This window comes from Staurois parvus, unplaced genomic scaffold (assembly GCF_062004578.1).
Source record: "Staurois parvus isolate SC_StPar_1 unplaced genomic scaffold, SC_StPar_1.0 ptg000580l, whole genome shotgun sequence".
NCBI classification, from domain to species: domain Eukaryota; kingdom Metazoa; phylum Chordata; class Amphibia; order Anura; family Ranidae; genus Staurois; species Staurois parvus.
The window spans coordinates 5201570-5224874 of NW_028318376.1; the positions used below are offsets into that span (position 1 = coordinate 5201570).

A 23305-nucleotide genomic window follows, 5' to 3' on the forward strand; every position below is an offset into this window, starting at 1 on the left:
TAAGGGCTTGGGAGTATAAAACACCTTTGCAAGAACATAGACGAAACAAATATCTGTAGTTAATACACCCATTACAATTTATAATGGCTATGTTGCTTAAACAATTTTCAAAGCAAGCTTGCTAAAAAAACAAAATACCTGACATTGTAGTTGAAAATGATTATGATAATCCATTAACAGATAAAAGTGTTACTGTAATTAACATCACACAGAAATATAATAAATAGTTTTTATAAATACCAAGGAATGTTGGATATATAAAGGTATATGTCATGTTGCTCTTAATCAGAACATTCCTTAGTTTAGGCACTACAAAAAAACAGGCCGTAGTGTAGAAGATAAAAAGCTCAGGCAAAACTCTTTCAACATTAAATGATAAATCACATCTGTTACCTAAACTATGTCTGCTTCTCAGTCCCAGCATTCATTAATACAGTGCACATGCTAAGTATGAAAACTTTAAAAAAAAAAAAGCATTAGCTTGACATTGTAACATGTTAATGAAATATCCATACACTGTACATTTTCAGTACACAAAGATTTAAATTTATATTAAAAAAGAGTGCAATTTTTTTCTTTTTCATTAGTTAAAAGCTGGGTTTCGTACGCCACATAAAACCAAGCTGTTGTTCTTCCTTCTGTTCAAGAGGACAAGCGAAATAATGAAAAAACCAAAGCTAGTGACACCGAGAATTACTACTCCTGAGATGAGTGCACTGGTCACCGAGTTCATTTGGAATGAAGGGTTTTGCGGTTGAGCTGAAAAATATACAAATAAATAGGTACACTACATACTACAAATCCATGAACAATATTGACTATACCTGCTGTCATGACCATCACATTTCTCATAGTTGCTGTAGTTTTCTGTTTGATAGTAAAAGCATCAATGCCAAGCGCTGAGCGACCTATACAATTTACCCTCATTTCCCAATGCACCCACAAAGCAGGTGAATGCAGGAAATGGAAACATGTTATTTGGAAAAACATTTCTCCAGTAAGCAGGACAGCATGCAATTGCAGGATTGTTAGTTGGGCATCATTAACTTATATGTTGAAAATGGTCACATTATGAATCGCGTTATAAATGTAGCAGAGTATAGTTTTTATACACTATACCGCAAGCTGCAGTAAAACTAAAAAAGGAGTTCTTTTTTAAATCCTTTAAACCTATGTAACAACCAGCAGAAGTTTGGGTAAATACAAACAGTGCAGCAGTTTCAGAATATTCCCACAATGATATTTTAGATACAATGCATTAAGTTTTGTTGTCAGGAACCTCAATACTTATTCCTAGAAGTTGTTGTCCCACCAACAATTACCTCTTCCCCCTACTAAACTTAACTCTTTAACCTATCCCTTAACCCTTTGAGGACCAAGGGACGTATTTGTCCCATGTTTGTAATTGCGTGTATCATCTGATTAAGAACTTAAAACTCTTTTTTTTTTGGTTTGAGTCAAAATATTAGTTCTTATCAACAAACAACAAATGGATCTAGCTTTTTGCCAATTATTTCATGAAATGGCTTAGTTACAGCAACTGAAGTATACGAACTTTAAAAACAAAAAAATTTATTCTTTTGGCGTTCCAAAACCTTACGGTCCTCAAAGGGTTAAACTGTAAACATAACCCCTTGCCTAACCCTACAAATGAAGCTTTAATTGAAACCTGACCATAACACTCAGCCTAAAGATCAGAACTTACCACCTACCATGACAATTATCCTGTGTCAGTTAACGTAACACTAACACATAATCCTAACTTAACCATTAAACCTTAAACTAACCTTTAAAGATGAAATTTAATATGCTTATATGTTGTCTTCCCTGGCTCCGCCCTCCACCCAATCAACTTCCTAGTAAATCTTTAAAAAAAAACTATTTTTGTTCTTGACATATCTTATGTCATAAGTTATAAATACTTGATGTCATCATGGGGTATGTGTGGTTTTCTATGTAATATAGGCAGATCATGGCAAATGGGAGGGGCCAGCAGTGTGATCTACATAGCTTCCTGAAAACACAGCATTCTGTCTCAGTATTGATGTAAGCAGTTTCCTAGCTCTTCAGAGGAGTTATGCAGATATCAAAATGTCTTGAGGGGTGGATGTCAGTCTGTAGGAGTGGGTGTTTGCCAATAGACTGCATTTGACAGTAATGCCCACAACTGATGCGGTGTTTACATGATAGAAAGAAATGACATCTAATGAATGAAAGAGGCAGGAGAGGGACAGCAGGGCTGGGAAAGAAAGAGCTAGAAAATACCGAACATCCTCCAGCCAGGAAATTGAGAGGACTCTATTTGACAGGCTGCAACTTCTAATGAACACTGAGACAAGTTTAAATTGTGTAATGAAATCAGTGTAAGCAATTTTAGTACAGGAGAAGAGCCTATACAGCTGTGCAAAACTGAAGGTAAGGCTGAAACTCGGCTTTACTCTTAATCCCTAATATCTAAGTCTTAGCATCTATTTATAAAGTAACCTTTAACCTAGTTAACCCTAAAAACTGAAAGATTACCCAAACTATGGGGTGATATTTTGTGCATTCAATGTGCTGACACCCAGGCATACTATTACCATGCCAAGTACTACCAGTGCTAAAATTAAGGTACATAAAATGCTCGATCTGTTTAAAATTGGGTATTTTTAGAAGGATGCCTTTTAAAGTAAAACTCCAGGCAGATATAGAAAATACCAATGAATGTAGTTCTGTATATTCAATGCAGCTAGCATAAACACCTTGGTTTTCGTTGAGTTCAGCTTCTTTTAACCACTTCCCGACGGTGGCAGTGCAGGGTTGGGTGGCCGTTTATAAACGGCCTCCCCGCACCCTGCTTGTGCGCGCTCTCTGGGAGCACGCAGCACAGCGATCCGGTGCCCGCTGTGTCCTCTGGACACAGTGGAACACCGATCGTTGTACCTCTGTACAAGGTCCCGATCATGTGATCGCTGATTGGCCCATCAGTGATCACATGCAAAGTAGTAAGCAAGATGTCACTTGTGACATCATTGCTTACTACGTGTGAAATCTGTGAATGATCACAGAGGTCACATGGTACAAGGCTATTCACAACAGCCTTGTACCATGTGACAAGCTGTGACCAATCACAGCTCACTCAATAGTTCTCAATGACTGCAGACAGAGAGAAAGAGAAATGATTGCTTTTACATCCTATATGGGTGTAAAAGCAATCAGTGTAAAAAAAAAAAAAATCTTCATCAACCCCCACAAGTAGTACAGTGTCACCATGGTGACACTGTACTGCTAGGGTGACAGTATGTAAAAAAAAAAAATAATAATATAAAAAAATAAAATAAAAATGTAAACAAAAATGTTTAAAAATTATAATTTTTGGTTATAAACTAATTTGGATTTTTTTTTTTTTTTACTAAAAAGATAACGGAATAAATTTTGGCCAAGATGTATGATGAAATATTATTTATTTGCAAAATTTTATTTAAAAAAACACTTTTTTTCGAACTTTTTGGACTTTTTCATTTACATAGCAAAAAAAAAAAAAAATCCCAGCGGTGAATAAATACCACCAAAATAAAGCTTTATCTGTCTCAAAACAAATGGTAAAAAATTCATTTGGGTACAGTGTTGCATGACCGCGCAATTGTCATTCAAAGTGTGATGGTGCTGAAAGCTGAAAATTGCCGTGGTCAGGAAGGGGGTAAATGTGTTCGGTCTGTAAGTGGTTAATCCTGTGTACAACAACCCTCATATTGGAAAAGAGGGGGCAGTATTTGAGCCCACTCAGGTGTCCTGCATTCACTTACAGTATGTTGACATGGTACATGCTGACAGGAGAAGTGAGCATTGAGATGACCTCCTCAGTCTGCTGCTGCTCCTTCACTGTCCAAGAACTGAATGAGGGCAGGGACATGACCAAGCTGTGTAGCTTAAAGCCCAACTGCAGGATAGAGAAAAATCTCTGCCTTAGGACTCTCCCCCTCATTGCAAGGGTTAAAAGCATGTGAAGTCTAAGGGGTAGAGATAGAGGCAGTATTACCTACCTTATTCCATGCTCCAGCACCCTCCTCTTCTTCCTGATGCTCTGGGATGTAAGCAATCTCTTGACATCACCTTGTACAATGCAGGGCTATTAACCCTGCATTGTACATGGGGAAGGCAAGTATGCATCCACAGCCGGGAGTGCCATAAAGAGAAGTTTCATGGAAACACAGAGCCTACGAGGGTCAGGAGTAAGGTAAGTATTACTACCTATCTCTGGACTCCTAGAGAACAAAAAATAAACCCTTGCAGTGCGGGGGGCCCACCACAATAGTAATATCTTTTGTGCCTGGAGTTTAATCACTTCAAGTCTGGACACTTTTACCCCCTTCCTGTCCAGGCCAATTTTCAGCTCTATCACACTTTGAATGACAATTGTGCAGTCATGCAACATTGTACCCATATGAATTTTTAGCATTTATTTTTAGACAGATAAAGCTTTATTTTGGTGGTATTTATTCACTACTGGGATTTTTTTTTTTTTTTTTGCTGTATAAATGGAAAAGTCCAAAAATTGTGAAAAAAAGAGTTTTTCTTATAACATTTTGCAAATAAATAATATTTCATCAAATCTTGGCCAAAATTTATTCAGTTATCTTTTTAGTAAAACAAAAATAACCCAAATTAGTTTATAACCAAAAATTATAATTTTTTTTATTTTTTTTTTTACATTTTTATTTTAATTTTTTATATTATTATTTATGGGTTTTTTTTACATACTGTCACCCTAGCAGTACAATGTCACCATGGTGACACTGTACTAGTTGGGGGTGATGAAGATTTTTTTTTTTTACACTGATTGCTTTTACACCCATAAAGTCTGTAAAAGCAATCATTTCTCCTTCTCTCTGGCTGCATTCTTGCAGTCATTGAGAAATACTGTGTAAGCTGTGATTGGTCACAGCTTGTCACATGGTACAAGGTTGTTGTGAATAGCCTTGTACCATGTGACCTCTGTGATCATTCACAGATTTCACACGTAGTAAGCAATGATGTCAGAAGTGACATCTTGCTTACTACTCTGCATGTGATCACTGATTGGCCAATCAGTGATCACATGATCGGGACCTTGCACAGAGGTCCCGTACAACGGTCGGTGTGCCCGGAGGACACAGCGGGCACCGGATCATAGTGCTGCGCTCTCCCAGGGAGCATGCACAAGCAGGGGGCGGGGAGGCCATTTATAAATGGCCACCCGCCCCTGCACAGCCACCATACAGCCGTTTATATAAAATGACCGGACGGGAAGTGGTTAACTGCAGTCAAGAAAAATCAGGTCATTAGGCTTTCTGGGATATCTAGCAGGGCTGTGCACATCTCAGGACTGAGTGGACAGAAATTAAATTGATTTGACAGGTAAAACATTTCACATATATTTATTGTAATGGTGTATTTAGTTGTTTTCCTAGAATTCAGCTTTAGGTCTCATTAACAAGGGCCTACTTAAGCGTATGCCTAAGTGAGGACCATGTTTGCCCACATGGCATTGCTCAGGGTTCCATGCATCCAAATGCAGGCAATCCCATTCATGTCAATTGGGATTCAGTGGCTGCATGGACACAGCTCTTGCTCCTAATTTGACATCCATGAGGGTGTGGGTGCGTTCAAGTGTGGGTTCCTTTTATTCATTATTTTTTAGAACAATGATATGCTGACTTACCAAGCTGGGAGTTGTTTGTCGGAGTTTCATCTGTAATAAAAAAATACTTACAGTTAGCTGTTTTAACATCCATAATAAATAGTTGACTTTTTTATAATGAACACTGAACAATGAACACTTTATAATGAAAAATTTTCTTTTGAAGGCATTTGAAGAACAGTCTCTCAAAATAGGCCAATGAAGCACACAGTAGTGCATATTTTTCAGACTGGTTTAAAATATAAGTTCACCTTTTTCTTACATTTTATGAATGCATTAATAGTACTATAGAAAAAAATGCACTTATAAAATGTAACCATTGAAGCCTGGAAAGCATTGCAATCTTGGTTAGTGCACCAAGGGTGCAATGCTGAAGCTTCTGCAAACTCTGCTAGTTTGCGGAGGTCTGTATCTCTATACGGATTTTCAGTTAGGAGATGTCAGGAAGGACTGATGGACTACAAATACCTGTAATGTCAGCACACTAAGAACCAAAATAAAATGACTAGTTATAAACTCAACCAGGATTTGGTGGTTTTTTTGTGTTTAATCATACATTTAAATAATAAGGCTGGTGGTCAAAGAGCACATAAACGATTCCTTTATTCTAAACAAAGACATCTTAAAAATATATCAATTCAAAATAAAAACACCACACTTCATAGGTCTCCATCGTGCCCCCTTTGTAGTATTTGGGGGATATATCTAAGGCATATATACATAAAATTTTCTTCATATCCGCCAAAAATGCTTTGCAAATAGAATTCCAACGTAGAAGGACTTTTTATAACTTGGTCAAGGGAAGATTCCTCTTGTCAACTGCATGCCACTTTAACCACTTGCCCTCCAGAGGATTTACCCCCCTTCCAGACCAGGCCATTTTTTGCTGTTTGGCACTGTGCTATTTCAACTGGTAATTGCACAGTTGTGCAATGCTGTACTCAAATGAAATTTATGTCCTTTTTCCCACAAATAGAGCTTTCTTTTGGTGCTATTTGATCACCTCTGTAGTTTTTAATTTTTGCGCTATAAACAAAAAATTTTTTTTTTTAAATAAAAAATAAATTTTGAAAAAAAATTATATTTTTCACTTTTGGTTATAAAAGATAACCAAAAACTCACAGTTAGTAATACATTTAAGCTGAAATGTATTCTGCTACATGTCTTTGGTAAAAAAAAATCTCAATGCATGATTATTAATTGGTTTGTGTGAAAGTTATAGCGTCTACAAACAATGGTATATATATTGGAATTTATGTAGTTTTTACTTTCTGACTGCCTATCACATTTCTTGAGGTGCTAAAATGTCAGGGCAGTGCAAACCCTCCCTAAATGACCCCTTTCTGGAAAGTAGACAGCCCAAGGATTTTGCAGAGAGGCATATTAAGTCCATGGAACATTTATTTTTTACAATTTTTATTTTTTACACATATTTGTTTAATGATATACTGTATTGCTCATGCATACCATGGGTATATGTGGAATAACACCCCAAAACACATTCTCCTACTTCTTCCAAGTATGGGGATACCACATGTGAGAGACTTTTTGACAGCCTAGCTACATACAAGCCCCCAAAATCCAATGACCACCTCAAGGCTTTTAAAGGGCATATTTCCTCATATCACTTCCCCACTACCTATCACAGTTTCGGAGGCTCTAAAATGTCAGGATAGTACAAACACCCCCCCAAATTACCCCTTTTTGGAAAGTAGACGCCCAAAGGGATTTGATAAGAGGCATGGTGAGTATTTCACAGATATAATTTTTGTCACAGGGTTTTGAAAATAAAAAAAGAAAATAAAAAATACATTTTTTGTTTTCTTTCTTTGTTTTCTAAAAACATGTGGCAACAAATGAGATCTGCAAAGCACTTCCCATGCCTCTTAGCAAATACCTTGGAGTGTCTATTTTTCAAAAAGGGGTCATTTGAAGGGGTTGCGTCTACTATCCTGGCATTTCAGGGCTAACTTTAGAAGCTTATGCCACACATCACCCACTCTTGATGACCAAGCTTTTTCAGACACTTTTTGTTCACATGAAAAAAAACAGTTTTTTTGCTAGAAAATTACTTTGAACTCCCAAACATTATATATTTTTTTTTAAAGCAGAGGCCCTGGAGAATAAAACAGTGGGTGTTGACATTTTTTAGGTCACACAGTATTTGTGCAGCGATTCCTTAACGCAAATCTTTGGGGAAAATTTACTTTTTAGAATTTCAATGCAAAAAACACAGTATGTTGCCCAATTATTTGATAAAATATAAAATATGATATTATGGTGAGTAAATAGATACCATTGTGCATGCCCGTGCAATGGCAACAAAGTACATACATTATTATCATTGATAGGCAACATTTTAAAAGCCTTTACAGGTCACCAATTTATATTTACACAGGATTACTGCTCTCATTCTGACGTTCACGGTGATACCTCACATGCATGGTGCAACCGCTATTTACATACCAGAATGGGGTCAGCGCTTGCTCACGCAGGTGCACGCGTGCAGGGAGCCAATGGTGTTTATTTTAGTTAGTTATTTTGATTTTTTTTTTATTATTTTTACACTGTCCCTTTCAGGTTTTTTTTATCACTTTTAATGCTATCACAGAGAATGCAAATATCCCCTATAACTTCAATGGGCATTGCCATATATTCTTTTTTGAGAAATCTGGGGTCTATCAGTCTCTAGACATCTCCTCTGCCCTTACATTATCTAATCTCACCAAGATCGGTGGGATCATATACTTTCCAAATGCTTTTCCAATTTACAAATGGTGCTGGTTATATCCTGCAAAACTGAAGTGATGAAATGCTCATAGCTTCCAGTCTCTTCAACTATAGAGAAGATTGGAGTCATTCTGGTCTCCGACCAGCTCTATGGTCAGCTGCATTCTCGGATTCCCCTGTGGGAAAGGAGAGCCCAAGAAAACTGTGGAAGGCAGCGGGGGCCTTCCTGCTGCTCCTAAAAACAATTCAGCAGCTAATTGACCACTAGGATTGTTTTTACATGAAAGCCGACCGCCAGCTGAAACTAAAAGTACCAGAATGATGCCTGTAGCTGCAGGCATCATCCCCGTATAACCACTCAAAGTTTAGAGATGTACCAGTACATTCCTGGTCTATGTTGGGCATATATGTAACAGCCGAGAACATGGGCATGTGATGAATTGGGTCTGTGGATCAACATGACCACAATTCATTCTTTTCTGTAATGTCCATGTTGAGGGTTAAGCCCAAAAGAGTTTTACATTCAGAAACAGTGATAGGTGTCCATGCGAATCGTCTGGAAAGAGTTGAATTTGGGTGGGTACCATTCACCAGGATCTTCATTCTGCTGTGTCCGCTGGACACAGCAGCCATGGGGAGAGAGTGCTGTGCGCCCACTCGGGAGCGCGGCACCTCCTTGTGTTAGTACAGTTAGAGAGAATTATGGGTACGTCGCTTTGCCTGTAGCTGCCGTTCTGCCGCAGTACATTGCGGGCGGGCTAGAAGCGGTTAACCCAAGGATATATTGCGTCAACAGTGATATAGGCCTCATATAGAGGTAATAAGGTGTAGTCCAGAGGATGATATCCTATAAATGCTTGCAGTCAGTACCGACCTCCCGCTTACACTATATAAAAAGCCTAATAAATCTTGTGCGGGGCAACCATTAACATTCCCAGGTGGAGGGTCAGACCAGATGTAGTCCAGAGGAGGAAGAAAACTGCATTGCACAAATGTGTAAATGATGGTATCTTCACCTCCCTCTGGTGCCCAACAAACCAGGAGCACTGTCCAGGTGAAGGTTCAAGTGAAAATAACCTCCCTCATACATCAAGAAAGGTCTTGCTCATGCATAAACCCAAGTAAGCATATCCTTATGGAATAGAGAGGAGGATCTCTTGAGGCATATTGTTGAGCAAGTCCTCAAAGCATGGACAGTTCAAAATATCAGAGCAAAGCTGGAGGAGAATTGTTGGTACTTATCATAGTGTCAGTATCACGATCAATGTCCCTGGGAGACCTGGAGGTTTGGAATGAGCCATATCCACCTTGATACTGACACGTATGCTCTCATGCTGCATGTTACACCCTAAATATGGGTGTAACATGTAACATGAGCCCAAAGGTGAACTTAACCTTTAAAGTTGAACTCCAGGTATGATCTTAAGTACATATTTGGACCAATGTAATATGTACTTCCCATAAATGATGGAACACTAGGGAAGCTGGAAATCACTATAGTAGTCAATGCTATACAGTGATAGCCACTATTCACAGAATGCCTTGTATTTTTTTCAAAAAACAAGATGTTCTCTGGCTGGACAAGGTGGAGAAAAAGGGATGTCACAATTCATTGAAAAAAAAATACAAGGTGTTCTGTGAATGGGGGCAGTTCCAAGCAAGCAAACCCTTACAGCACAAACCCTCTCAGCACGGTACCCAGAAGGTTGTAAAAATCATTGTAGTAGAACTGCATACTACAGTGATGGTCAGCTTCCACACTGGTCCCTCAGGTATGATACATTTGGACCTTAGATTGAGGGTTAGGGACTGATGTGAATGTACAATACATATGTAAAGTGCTCTGTAAATTGAAGGTGCTATATAAGTACCTGAAATAAATAAATACATAAATCCTAATCTCATAATGCAGTACTGGCACCAGTGCAGTCAATTGGAGGCAGATAGAGAGACTCCTTAGTCCTGTGTAATATAATGACCTTTAAAAGGCTTTTTCTAATGAGGTGGCAGGGGAGCAAAGGATAGGTAAGAACTAGTAGCAGCAGGGACGATGTGTTTGTAGTTATGCATAGGCAAGACACAGGTTTGCTTTAAAACATTCTCATTTTCTAGTGTGTTCTTACTATTATTGGAGTGAGCATATTGTAGCATAGTTCTCCTTTTAGATGCCATGCACCAGCCATAGAAGTGAAGCACACCACCAATGTTACATATTACACACTTTGAGAAATAGTGTACTGTATAGCAAATATGTAATAATAACCATGGCATAACACACTACATAATAAAGTGGAAATTGGAATGAAGCAATTTATTTAAATTGCATTAATGCCTAGGTCAATAATGACTCCCCATGATTTCAGTTTAATACAATATTAAATTGCAATTTCAATCTGATATTTTCACATCTATCTACATTTCTGCAAGTATATTTTTTAGTCATATCATGTACAGCAACTGAAACTTCAGAAAGGTCAGTATTTTGTGGCTTTAGGGAGCAATGCTTTGTACCAATCTCATGCCCTTTTCACAAATGGAACATTGTAATAATGATTAATCTGTCCTCAATGGAACTAAATAAATTAAAAGACAAGCACTATCTGTTCTGAAACAGCAAACCGATGACAGGGCATTTCAAGATTATTTCTCAACCTGTATAGTATATTTTCCTGGTTGATTGGTTGTATTATGTCTACTATACTAACGGAGTCTCACTATACAGATATGAACATGTATGGTTTTACTTATTATTATATTTCTTATGCCAACTCCTTTGTGACACTTTATAGGTAATATAGGAACACAAATATTTAGCCTACTACAAATTTCAAACTAAATTCAGAGCCAGACATCAACATACAAGAGGGGGAAACTGTGCATCAATTTAAAAATTATCAGAAGGCTCAACAATAGAATTTATAAAACTCATGTAAACCCCCCCAAAAAAATATAATATGGAAATATAAAGATGACAAACTAAATCAGCCTGTGCAGTACCTCATCATATAAATAGATTGTATAGACCCTGCTTTTGTTGTGCTTTTCCGTGTAGGTCTAATTTCTGATTACTTGTTGATCCTCTGTAATTCCCTTACACTTTGCCCGAAAGCTGGCCATATAATGGAACATTGTTCAAAATTTTTTGTTTTAAGAATGTTTGTTTGTTTTTTGTAAGTATTATAGGGGTCAAATCAATGTTCATCTTGGAATGTAGCAACAAGAACATGCTAATGAGAAGGCTGGAAAATATTTAACAGTGAATTTGGTTTTAGGCAGGAAGGTCCATTCACTCCAAAATATAAAATTAAAAACAAAACATTTTTAGTACTTTTGACATTCATCATGTCATTGCAGGTACTGATGAGAATTTTTGAATGAATGTTCATGCAAAAATCTATTAGTGTATGGTTAGCTTAAGTTTAGATTTTTGATTGTCTGTCCCCTAACATAACGCTGTTCAACTCCTATCAATGTAAGCAATAATCCCTACTGATAATTACAAAAACATGCTACTATAGTATTTCAGATTTTAAAACCAGAAAAAGAAACACTGCATGCCAATTATGTTTTAATTCATTTTCATTTGAATTGGAAAAACAGAGTAATTGTATGTGCGCACTGACCAGTAATGCAAGGATGCAATCACAATAACTGACATGGTCATGTAAGCGTACACATGCTATATACACACGACTTTAGAGTGATGTTCTTTGCAGTCACCATTTGCATATTAGACTGCAAACCACCCCACACTCCTTTCACTTGGTAGACTTCCATTAGTTAAAGTGTGTGAAAAGCCAAAATGTTCTTTTTACCTTTAAAAGGAGTATGGAATAGTTGCAACCCTTGTGAGTTTTTTTTCTGTCTATGTCCTATCTGGGAAAGTTTTCTCACTGTCTCTTCCTGATAGACAGCAGAAAATTAGATCAAATCTCTCCAAAGCAATCCCATTTTAGGCAGTTGTCACTGGAACAGATGTCTCCACTGAAACATTTCCCCTCACCTAGAGAAATTTACAATCACATTTACTCCAGCTTCCATAATGATTAAACAATATTGGATTTCTAACCATTTTGTGCACTGGAGGCAATAGTATCCTAGTGTTACCAGGACCAATAGTGAGAGTAATTCTCTCCAGCAGGAACCCAGACAGCATAGCAAATCAGATAACTGCTCCAACCCTTCCGTATTCTATCCAACATTTTGTATGCATACACATGTATTCATATGACTAGGAAACACAGTCTTTGGGCTTTTAACAACATTAGAGATGAAAATATAAAGATATAAACAAGCCAATCATTAAAAGGAATAGAATTACAAACAATTAAATACTTAACTAGTATTGGTCTGATGTTGGTTCCTGGCCTAGGGGTGTGAAACAACAAAAAATACACCTCTCGAATTCTTTGGACCCCAGAGTTATTTCAACCTGTACTAGGCTGGTCATGAAATTATACACATTGGATACATCTCCCTCCTACCATAGATGGGAGGCCTATCATTTGATAATAATCTAAAGTATTGAGCAGACATAAAAGGTTTTGTTACCATTGTATTTAGTTTGAAATGTTTTTAACATTTTTTTTACTATAGGTTTATCCTATAAATAAAAATGTAATAAAGCAATAAGAAGGTAATAACTGTTTCTTTTCACACTTTTCTATCTCTGACTGAATGTGCGTATGGAGCTGTATAGAGCAGTAGAGTATTTATCTAGTCCTCAGAATAATTAAGTACAACATTACATACATTTCCTTAAACCAACTGCAATGTTCAAATAAATATAGCTGTCCTTAGGTACATCACCCAAACATATTTTAATAATAAATAATTTACTATCTTTAGAGACCCAGCTTCAATACATTTTCCTAAATATTCCCAATAATCATAGCTGGTTTTGTTTTAGCTCTTTTTAAGCTTTTTCTCACCTTCCTCTTATTAACCAAAAATGGACATTAACAATTAATTAAAAATGCTATTAACCATTTAAAATGCCAGAGTATCTACTCTTGACCTAAGCTGGCCATACACTGTATGAATTGTATTCAGTTCCTGAGTCTGGCTCCCACTGGACATCCTTCAAATAAAATGTCAAAGGAACAGGATAGGAAATTGTAGGCCAAAAAGAAGCTGCATCTGATCAGATGCAGCCATACAGTGGGTATTTTGATAGCTGGGAGGCTGTCAAAATACAATAGGCACAGAGGGGGATCTTTCAATACAGACTGTGCACTGTGGATGGAGGAATCTTTTAGTTTGGTTTTTTAATACAGCCAGCATTTTTCAGCTTTCAGGCTATACTATCAGTGTATAGCCAGCTTTACTCCACAGGCCCTGTTTGCTCAATTCTAATACCAGGTGAGATGATTCCCTTATCATTTAACAAGAGCTAATATCTCAAAGTCTGTTTTGCCTTTCCTGTAGATTTGCTCTAACAATTTAGCAAAATAACATTGGTGCAAACTACAGAGACATCCTGATGCATGCTGATAAATTCTGTATTGACAAGTTTTTTTTATCTGTATTTTCATTTGTTGATGATTTATTTTATTGTGATTAGTTGACAAATTATCACTTTTTTAGTATTTACCACATCAATGATCAATATTTTGTTACTTTTTGATCTGTACACTCTGTATTTCTGTTTTCTGTAAGGGCATGTTTTAGGATTCATTTTAGTCAGTTTTTTGGCTCTAAATCCGGTAGTTATAAGGTTCCTATTTCTCTTGTCCAAATGGGCTTATGGTACTGTATTTGTTGAATCATTTAGCTTTGGAGCAGCAACATTTATTGCAATGGACTGTGCATTTTTCTGCCAGTTCTGTGTACATACCAATTTTTGTCACTTTAGTTTTTATACAATCTAATCATCCTAAAAAATAAATGCTACACTGAAATAGCAGGACAGGCAGTAAACACACCTACTGACATTAAAATGCACTGGTTGTACGCTTTAATTAAAAGTGCCTTGTCTGTTATCTTTGTAGATCTGCTATAAAGTGTTTTCCACTTCAGAAGAAATATCTGTTAAGAATTCATCTTCTTGAGAAATGGTAAGAGCACTTCATTTCATAAGTACTTGTTTGCTGGATTATTGATTAGTGGCTTACAGTGTTATCGACTGAGAGATACTGATGGATCTGAGGAATGCTTTCCAAAGTACTTTTCCCTTGGTGTGGAAAAGGTGTTAGATTTTTCCTTTTTTATTAGTGCACAAATTTAAAGGGAAATCTGTCATATAGCAAAGCACTCCAAAATAAACTCCAATTTACACACCACATACTAGTTTCGAAGAGATGAAGCAAACTTATTCACTTAGTCACTGCCCTGGAACCAGTATGGAGCACATGATTTATAGAAATGTTGCTTTCTATGAGCCTGTTCTTACCATTGATTTGTTGTTTGGTAGAGTCCTTTGAAAGCAGAAAGCCAGTTACACAGCTAAATATACAAATGAAATGCAAACAGCACAATGGCTTAGTGGTTATTACTGAGTTTAAATACCTACCATGACAAATCCCTATCATGGAGTTTGCATGCTCTCCCCTTGCTTGCATAGATTTCCTCCCACTCTTCAAAACATGCTGGCATGTTAATTGGCTATGTGTATGTATGCATGTGGGGTAGGGACCTTAGACTGTAAGCAAGTTGAGAGCAGAGACTGATATGAATGTACAATATATGTAAAGCACTGAATACATTTTTGGCACTATATAAATATCAGTAATACATTTGGGAGGTGTTTTATCTACCAAAGGATATGTTTCTGTTCATCTAGTTTTGATAGTTCACAGCTTTGCCACTACTCACAACCAGGGGCGGACTGACCATTTGAAAACTCAGGCACTGCCCGAGGGCCCAGGGTCAGTAAGGGGCCCCATGAGATGCTCCTGGTACCTTTTTCATAGGCTTTTTTGAGTTTGGGCAAGGACACAGGGGCCCCATGATCCATGATTTTGCTGCAATTAAGTAACACTTACAATTTTTTTAAATTAAATACATAAAGGTTTTTTCTCTTCCCCAGTCTGATTCTGGGCAATGAAAGAAGAAGCAGCAAACTGAGGAGTTCACCTTTCTGTCACTCTAATCTCTCCTCTTGTCATCATGTCCCTTATTAGTACATGACATGAGTACAACTAACTAACTCTCTGTACTGCTTCTCCTTCTCCAACTCTGAGCTACGCTGTAAAGGGGAAAACAAGAGGCTGATACCAAGTCTATTGCCTATATTTGCATTTCTTGAATGTATTATTGGATCTGGAGCAGCATTAATATATGTCTTTTTTATATGCCTGAAGTCCAGCTTTAAAGAGTATATAAACCCAACATTTCATATTCCTGATATGTTATTGCTGTACCATGTACTTGTATGAAAAGTATCCTGTTCTTTTTGTATTGCTTCCTTTGTGTGAAATCCCTGGTGTCCTGCCAGTCCCTCTGGTTTCCTATTAAAAACTGCCCACACTAGCCTAGTGCAGCACATTAGCGGACACTCCTTCTAGTAGTTACGGGCTATCCTCTGACAATCCTGCTCTATCCTGATCTGACCTGATTTGTTCCTGGCCCACTAGAGAACACTGCCATGTCCCTTGGTGGATGAAAAGACATCGCAAGCAGCCTTTGACCAAGATGAGCGTCACCCATTCCTGCCAAACTGGACACTTCCCCCACGCACCATGCTTTTCTCCAGCTTCCACTCTGGAGCTATTCAGGGAAGCACTGGAGAGTTCCCTGCCACCCTCACCAGCTGCCTTGGACCCACTAATGCTGCTCTCTCAGACCTCCCCCAGCGAGGATGGTGCGGAAGATGGGACAGAACTCACCCTGTTGGATGTCCTCGCTACCATCATGGTAAACCAGTCTGATTTGATGGGAAATTAGAGGAACTTGATCTTACCATTATGCACCAGGATATGCACAAGGTCCGGGAGTGGAAATCGGCAACCGAAAGGTGCATCAGGAACGTAGAGGATGTGGTTAACACTCTCCTGCCAAAAATCAAGCTCTGAAGGATAAGGTGGATGGTTTGGAAAACCACCTCCACAGAAAAAACTTGCGGCTGGTGGGCCTGTCTGAAAGGGTGGAGGGGTCAGACATGGTGGCCTTCCTGGAGAGTTGGCTGGAGCATGAATTTGGCCGCCATTGTCTATCTACCTGCTATGTGATCGAATGGGCTTATAAAGTCCATGGAAGGCCTCTTCCTGAGGGCAGCCCCGCTCACACCATAGTGATTCGTCTTCTCAACTAAAGGGACAGAGACTCTATCCTGTGCTGCTCACCTGAAAAGATGTCTCCACATCAGCAATGCTGTGGTGTCCCTTTTCCCTAATTATTCCACCGCGGTTTGTAAAATATCCACCACATAGCCAAATATCAACATGATATTCAGAAGCTCTGGGAGAATGGTGTACAATACTCTATGCTTTTTTCTGGTACACTGTGAGTGGTACACCAAGGCCAAGTACACGTCTTCCAATCACCTGAAAATGTCCTGCCTTGGTTTGAATCACGGCCACAGCCATAGAGATCTCCTGCCAGCTCTCCAGTTACCTGATAAGTTATGCCTGAGATCCAGTGTGTTTATCTTCATGCTGCTGGGCATTCATTGCTTACCATGTAAGGGGGATCTCTGCCCCCCTGGTATACTGTTACTACAGGGTTTATTTCCTGTTACAGGGTTTGCATTCCTGTTTCACTGTTCAAAGTTTTTGGACTGCTATGAGGTTATAGGTCATGTTTCCCACAAGTGTTATCAGTTTCAAGATAAAGCCTATTCCCTTTTTTTGAAGCTGAGCAGGGGTTTTGAATTCTGTTTTACTGCCTGCCTGTTGTAACTTTTTTGGGTTGTGTGTGGTATGAATGCTTTGTATGTCTGGTGATGAATGTTGTACTCCTTCCCCCTCTCCAGTACTGCAGCCATGTTGCGGCCTGTGGATGGTCCCCTGGGCTCTATAGCCCCTCCCCATCTTTTATAACTTTACATTAGCCAAATGTCCACTGTAATGATTTTGTCCTGGAATGTTCATGGACTGAATTCCAAATTTAAAAGGCTCCAAAGTACTTGCACTTAAGAAACACTGGGTTTTAAATGGATGTCATTTTAACTGCTCTAATTATGCCCATGGGGTATCTGTATTGATCCTTAAAGGTCTCCCATTTTCTTGTGATAAGGTGATTATTGACCGTTAAGGCAAATATGTCCTTATACTTTTATACTTTGCATAGTTCATGGTATACCATTATTATCCCCTGCCCCCCCCCCAGTCACGGCTGCAGTCTTTACTGAATTAAGTGTCTATTTATCTACATTACCTAGTTTTGTTACTATTATTATGGGAGACTTCAACTCTGTGCTGGACCCAGCTTTGGACCAGCTGAAGCCTCTCCTCTCTGAGTCAAAATTGTTTCAACAATGGTTTGATTCCTACCGCTATGTGGACCTTTGGTGATGGAAACTTCCCAAGGTTAGGTTGTATTCCTGCCAATCTAAATTCTATCATGATCTCTCCAGGCTGGATTACATTATGGGGTCCACTGATGTGTTATCCTTAGTGCTCCCAATATATCTTACCCTTCGCCTGAGTCACATGGTGCCTTTGTTGCGGCTCACAATGTTGCAACTTTATATGACTGGCTTGACACGCAAACATCAGTTGTACTTGTCTGCCAAGTTGTGGGAGACATAGTGGGAAGAATGGAAAATTATTGGCTTATCTTTCCCATACAAACTCCATAAATACTGTAGTTATATATTAGCACTTCCGATCTTATTATCATTAGTCAGACTTTTGCATAGTTCTACAAATTGCTGTATGTAGGGGCCCCCGTTGTGAATTCCTTTGCAAGTTTTTTTTACCTCCCTTACTTTTCCCACACTTAGTAACTCCCACCACTTTCTCCTTGAAAAACCACTGACAGTGGAAGAAGTTTCAGCAGCTATCCACTCCTTACCCTCTAATAAGACCCCAGGGCAGGGGCGGACTGACCCGAGGGCCTGGGCTCAGTAGGGGGCCCCATGAGATGCCCCTGGTACCTTTTTCATAAGCTTTTTTGAGTTTGGGCAAGGACAGAGGGTCCTCATGATCCCCTATTGCCCGGGGGTCCCATGAGTTGTCAGTCCGCCCCTGCCCCAGGGCTAGACGGGTTACTCTCTGAATGGTATCAGACTTATGCAGAAGACCTGGCCACACAATTACATGGCCTTTGTAGCTCAGCATTTGAGAATAGACTATTTCCTGACTCTGAGGCTGTAATAGTACTAATACCTAAGCCTGACAAAGACAGGTTACAGTGTGGGTCATATCATCCCATTTCTATACTTAATAGTGATGCAAAGTATTGATTCTGACACTTGTGCACTCAGACTAATTGGGGTTCATGCCTGGAAAGAGCACCTAAGACAATATACGCTGCCTGAATTTGCACATCCATAGGGCAATTACTGAGTGACAGAACAATTTGGTGCTGTCTTTGGATGTACAAAAAGCCTTTGACACCATCAGGTGGCTATTTTTATGGGATAGGATGTCTCAGATGGGTTTTGGTTCCTGGTTTGTTCAATGAGTACAATTGTTACATGCCAACGCTAGGGCTCATATCAACACAAATAAGGACATAGCTCCAGCCTTTTCTTTATGCAGAGGACTGAGGCACGGTTGTCTCGTTTCGCCTCTGTTGTCTGCACTGGCTATTGAGCCCTTGGCTCTGGCGGATCGGCAGCTGGAGGCTGTAATGGGGATCTAGCTTGGGTTGCTGGAGGACAAATCTCCTTGTACGCAGATGACACGTTGGTATATTTGGATGGCTCTGTGAGGTCCTTCTCTACACTGATGCACGTGGTGGAGGAGTTTGGGAGGGCTTCCGGTATTCGGGTTAGTTGGGAAAAAATCTTTGGCTTTTGCAGTAGGCTCTGTGGTACCTGATTTTTTTCTCTACTTCTAAATTGCAAATATCAGCACAATTTCACTATCTAGATATCCAAATACATTCTGATCTCACTGCTTTTGAGTCTCTTAATGTGACACCAGTTGTTACACATATGGAAGTTAGACTCTGTACCTGGGCTTCCTTACTGCTTAACTTAGGTGGAAGGATCATTGGAACATTTTCAAAATGATATATTTGCCAAAATGTTTGTATCTCTTTAGACCCTTTCCAGTTTTTCTCCCTAAAAACTAGAAAATTGACTTAAGGGGGTGCACCCACGGGTGGCTAAATCCTAGCTCCAAACACCCAAGCTAGTTGGGAGTCTGGCATGTCTTAACCTTCATAACTATTTCATTTCTTCACAACTTACGTATGTGTATGATTGGTTCCATGGTTCCATGACTCTTCTCCTACCTCCTCCACCATTTTTCTGTATGCTCTTTATGGATTTGTATTCTCCCTACAAGACACACTTCATAAGTCTATTACCTCATGTTACTCCAGACACTCCGAAGGATACTAGTTGGATGGCCGGATGAGAAGGGGGTAAGGTGCCATCCCCGACTCCTGGGGTATACCCATAGACTCTGTGGCACAACCCTAATATTCCTAAGCTCCTGGGTCACCCCCAACTTAAAGCGGAGTTCCACTCACTCTGTAAAAAAATAAAAGTCAGCAGCTACAAAAACTGTAGTTGCTGACTTTTAAAAAAACAGCCACTCACCTGTCCCACTATTCCGCGTTGCACCCGCCGCAGCCCGTTTCACCAGCCATCCTGTATTCCAGGCGCCGGCATCTTCAGTGTAGGCACCTGACTGTGACAGCTCGAAGCTTCCCAGCCGGGTGCCCACTGCGCATGCGCGAGTAGCGTTGCAATTCCTGAATGGCCCCATTGTTTTCTGGGACCTGTCACGTATCCCACAAGACTTCAGGGAGGGAGGGTAGGAGGACAACTTCCGTTTCCGATCGCCTAGGCGATCGCAGCGGAAGTGGGCGCGGGTACCTGTCAAATTTTTGTACCCGTCCCCCCCCGCTCCCCAAAGGTGACAATCCTTAATGGGTAGCGGGGGACCAATCTTTAAAGCGAAACTTCCCCTTTTGGGTGGAACTCCGATTTAAGTTGGTGGGGCCATCTTGGCATTACTCACCTCTTGCATGTCATTTTGAATGGTATTTTTGTAGCATTTTATGATCTAAAAACCTGTTGTAAGGTGGCCAATAAATAATTTTATACATTTTTGCTGCTAAGAAATTTTAGGCTATACGGGCACAATTTTGGACTTTTTTTTCTCAATCTCTCAGAATCATTCCTAGAAATACTATTGCAAGATCCAGTTATTAATAAGTTGGTCACCACTTTCTATTCATGGCTGCAATCAGTCGGGGCCAACCCCTTCCAGATTGCGTAAGTGGGTAATGGTGTTCTCTGAGCTGCTTGAAGAGGATTAGGAGGAAACAATGGAGGTCTGTTTTCAAGACCTCATTAGTACTGCTAATAAATGTACTCAATTCCAGTTTATCCACCATCTTCAATATATTCAGGCTAAGTTGGCTTGAATGCTCTCCATACACCAGCCTCCATCCCCCCTCAAGAGAGAGAGAAAGACACTCACCTTCACAGCTCCGAACATCCCTGGGAATGAGAGTCGGGCTGTGCATACACCGTCATGAAACCCGCAGCCTCTCTCGGAACCCACCAGGTCCCCATGCCGAGTGTGTCCCTTCTTCTGTCCCTTCTTCTGAGGGGCAGTGCTGCCCCCCCTGAAAAATGCCACCCTAGGCAAATGCCTTGTTTACCTTGTGGTAAATACACCCCTGGTGGCAATCCTGGTTAGACATCTCAGATTTTTTCTGGGATGATAATCCACTATCTCAGTCACATGTCTCCACAAACATAAAATGGTTCTTACACCATGGTGTAAGATAGCTCTGTGGTGGCTGTGGACTCTTCTGATAAATATGGGGGCGGGGAAGGCAGCATACATTTGACTGGATGTGTGTATGCGTGCGTGTATTTGCTTTTTAACCCAACGTGTTCATTTCATGCACATAGCTGAAGCACTGTCTAAATTTGGGCTTTGCGTAGCCCTAAAAAATTGTTTTTGGCTCTTTCTATGTACAATTTGTTCTGTTGCTTCATTTTTGGGTCACCTGATTGCCTATGTGTCTATGGTAACTTTTGTTAAAAGCTAAATAAACACCTCATTAAAAAACTGTCCACACTAGGCAAGAGAGCACAGTGTGGTCATTTCTCTAAACTGCTCTCCTCCAATGATGAGGCGTGCCCTGACAAATCCCCTTGAATAGACATTCACTGGGAAGATTAATCTGTTGTCGTCCCCATCCCCCCAACTCTTATGCAGCTGAGAATGTGATCACTTATAAAAAAAAGGCAAAAAAAAGTGTTTATAATTTTTTTTTAATATCTTTACACAAATGCTTTGCTTTTCATTTCTATTTTAAACTGAATGGGTTGTTTTCCAAGGTGATGGTTTACATATACTTTAAGTAGTTCAAGATTTTGGACATGCTACACAAGTCCCAAAAAAGTCATCATAGTACACAAAACATGTGTAGCACATCCAGTCCTTCTGCCCTACTGCCAGGACCCCACCTTCCCCACTACACAGTGATGCTTGGCTCTGATTAATCAATGTCAGAGTTGCTTTGTACACACAGTGGCTATTGCAGCTGCTGCTGCTTTCAAAAAATGCATTCTGGCTCAGCAGGGGTTATTTAATAAGAGAAAGGTTATTTACTGGAAAGTGCAAAATCTGGTTCAGCTCTGCATAGAAACCAATCAGCTTCCAGGTTTTTTTTTGCCAAAGCTTAATTGAACAAGCTAACATTAGAAGCTGATTGGCTACCATGCACAGCCGAATCAGATTCTCAGTGCATCAGTGGGGTAAATCTACCCCAGTGTTTATCAACAACACTGTTCAGATGTGATATAGGAAAATTATTTTGTACCTATTGTTTTCATTCATTTGCAGATCCAAGAATTGAACCTTCTGTCTGCAGATGATGCCAGGTAAAGCAACCTGACAATTCAAAAAAAGTTTTGTTTTTTTTTAAACAAAATGTTCTTCTGTTCAACCCCTTATTAACCCTATAGCCCAGGGTCACACCGGTGCGATTTGTCGTTCGATTTTAGTGTTTCATATCCAATGACAAGTCGCACCATATTATCCGTAATAGAACCGTTCAAATCAGTGCGTCTCTGACTCCATCAGAGTTGCATCGATTTTGAAAGTAGCTCCTTAACTACTTTTTGCGATTTCAGGTGTGACTTGCATAGACATCTATTCATGCATTTGCACAGATGTCTGCCAAGTTGCACCTGAAGTCACAGGATTTCAAAGTCGGATCCGGTGTGAACCAGGGTTTATTCTAATCAGCCCTAATTAATTCTTTACTTTACTTCTCCATTCAATTATTTTTTTATGCTGATTTTTTATTCATTTCTAATTTATTATCCATTCATATTGAAACTTTTTTTTCTTGCTGCTTTTTAGGTTTGCTTCTTGTTTTTACATTTAACATGTAGTTACACATCTCATGTTTAAAGAAGTGCAAAACTGTAAAAAAAAGCACATTGTTTCATTTATAAACAACGTTGCAATGCTTTGTACCAAAATCATAACTTTAGTGTCATTTTAAACAGGACAAATTACAGAATAAAATGAGCAGTTTTTGTTTGCAGTAACGCTATTTAGTTTTAAACTAACACTGGTAAAAATAATAAAAAATGCATTTTTTTTTATTGTTTTTCACATTTTATTGACAAAGGACTGCAAAAAAACTAATTGTTGCAAGACAATATGATGAAAAGAGAGCCTTGGTTTTCCATAAAAATTATGTACTACCTATTATTTAATGTCAAATAAACAGTTATGTTGCAGAATTGTAAAAACTGCTCTGGTCTATAGGGGGTGACCTGGTGTGAGAGGGCAAGTGGTTAGGTAAATTTGAATTGAACTAAAGCAA

At 39.2% G+C, this 23305-nt stretch overlaps 1 protein-coding gene across 1 annotated transcript in view; it reads right to left on the reverse strand.

Moving 5' to 3' along the window:
• Positions 1–583: 583 nt before the first annotated feature.
• The window catches only part of LOC149450203 (zona pellucida-like domain-containing protein 1), a 125452-nt gene continuing 102730 nt past the window's right edge, over positions 584–23305 (reverse strand). Inside the window, exons 9-10 of the mRNA XM_089692231.1 lie at positions 5681–5710; positions 584–759 (exon numbers count right to left, since the gene is read on the reverse strand). Of these exons, the coding sequence (XP_089548357.1) occupies positions 584–759; positions 5681–5710 (206 nt within the window). The remainder of the gene's footprint in view (positions 760–5680; positions 5711–23305) is intronic.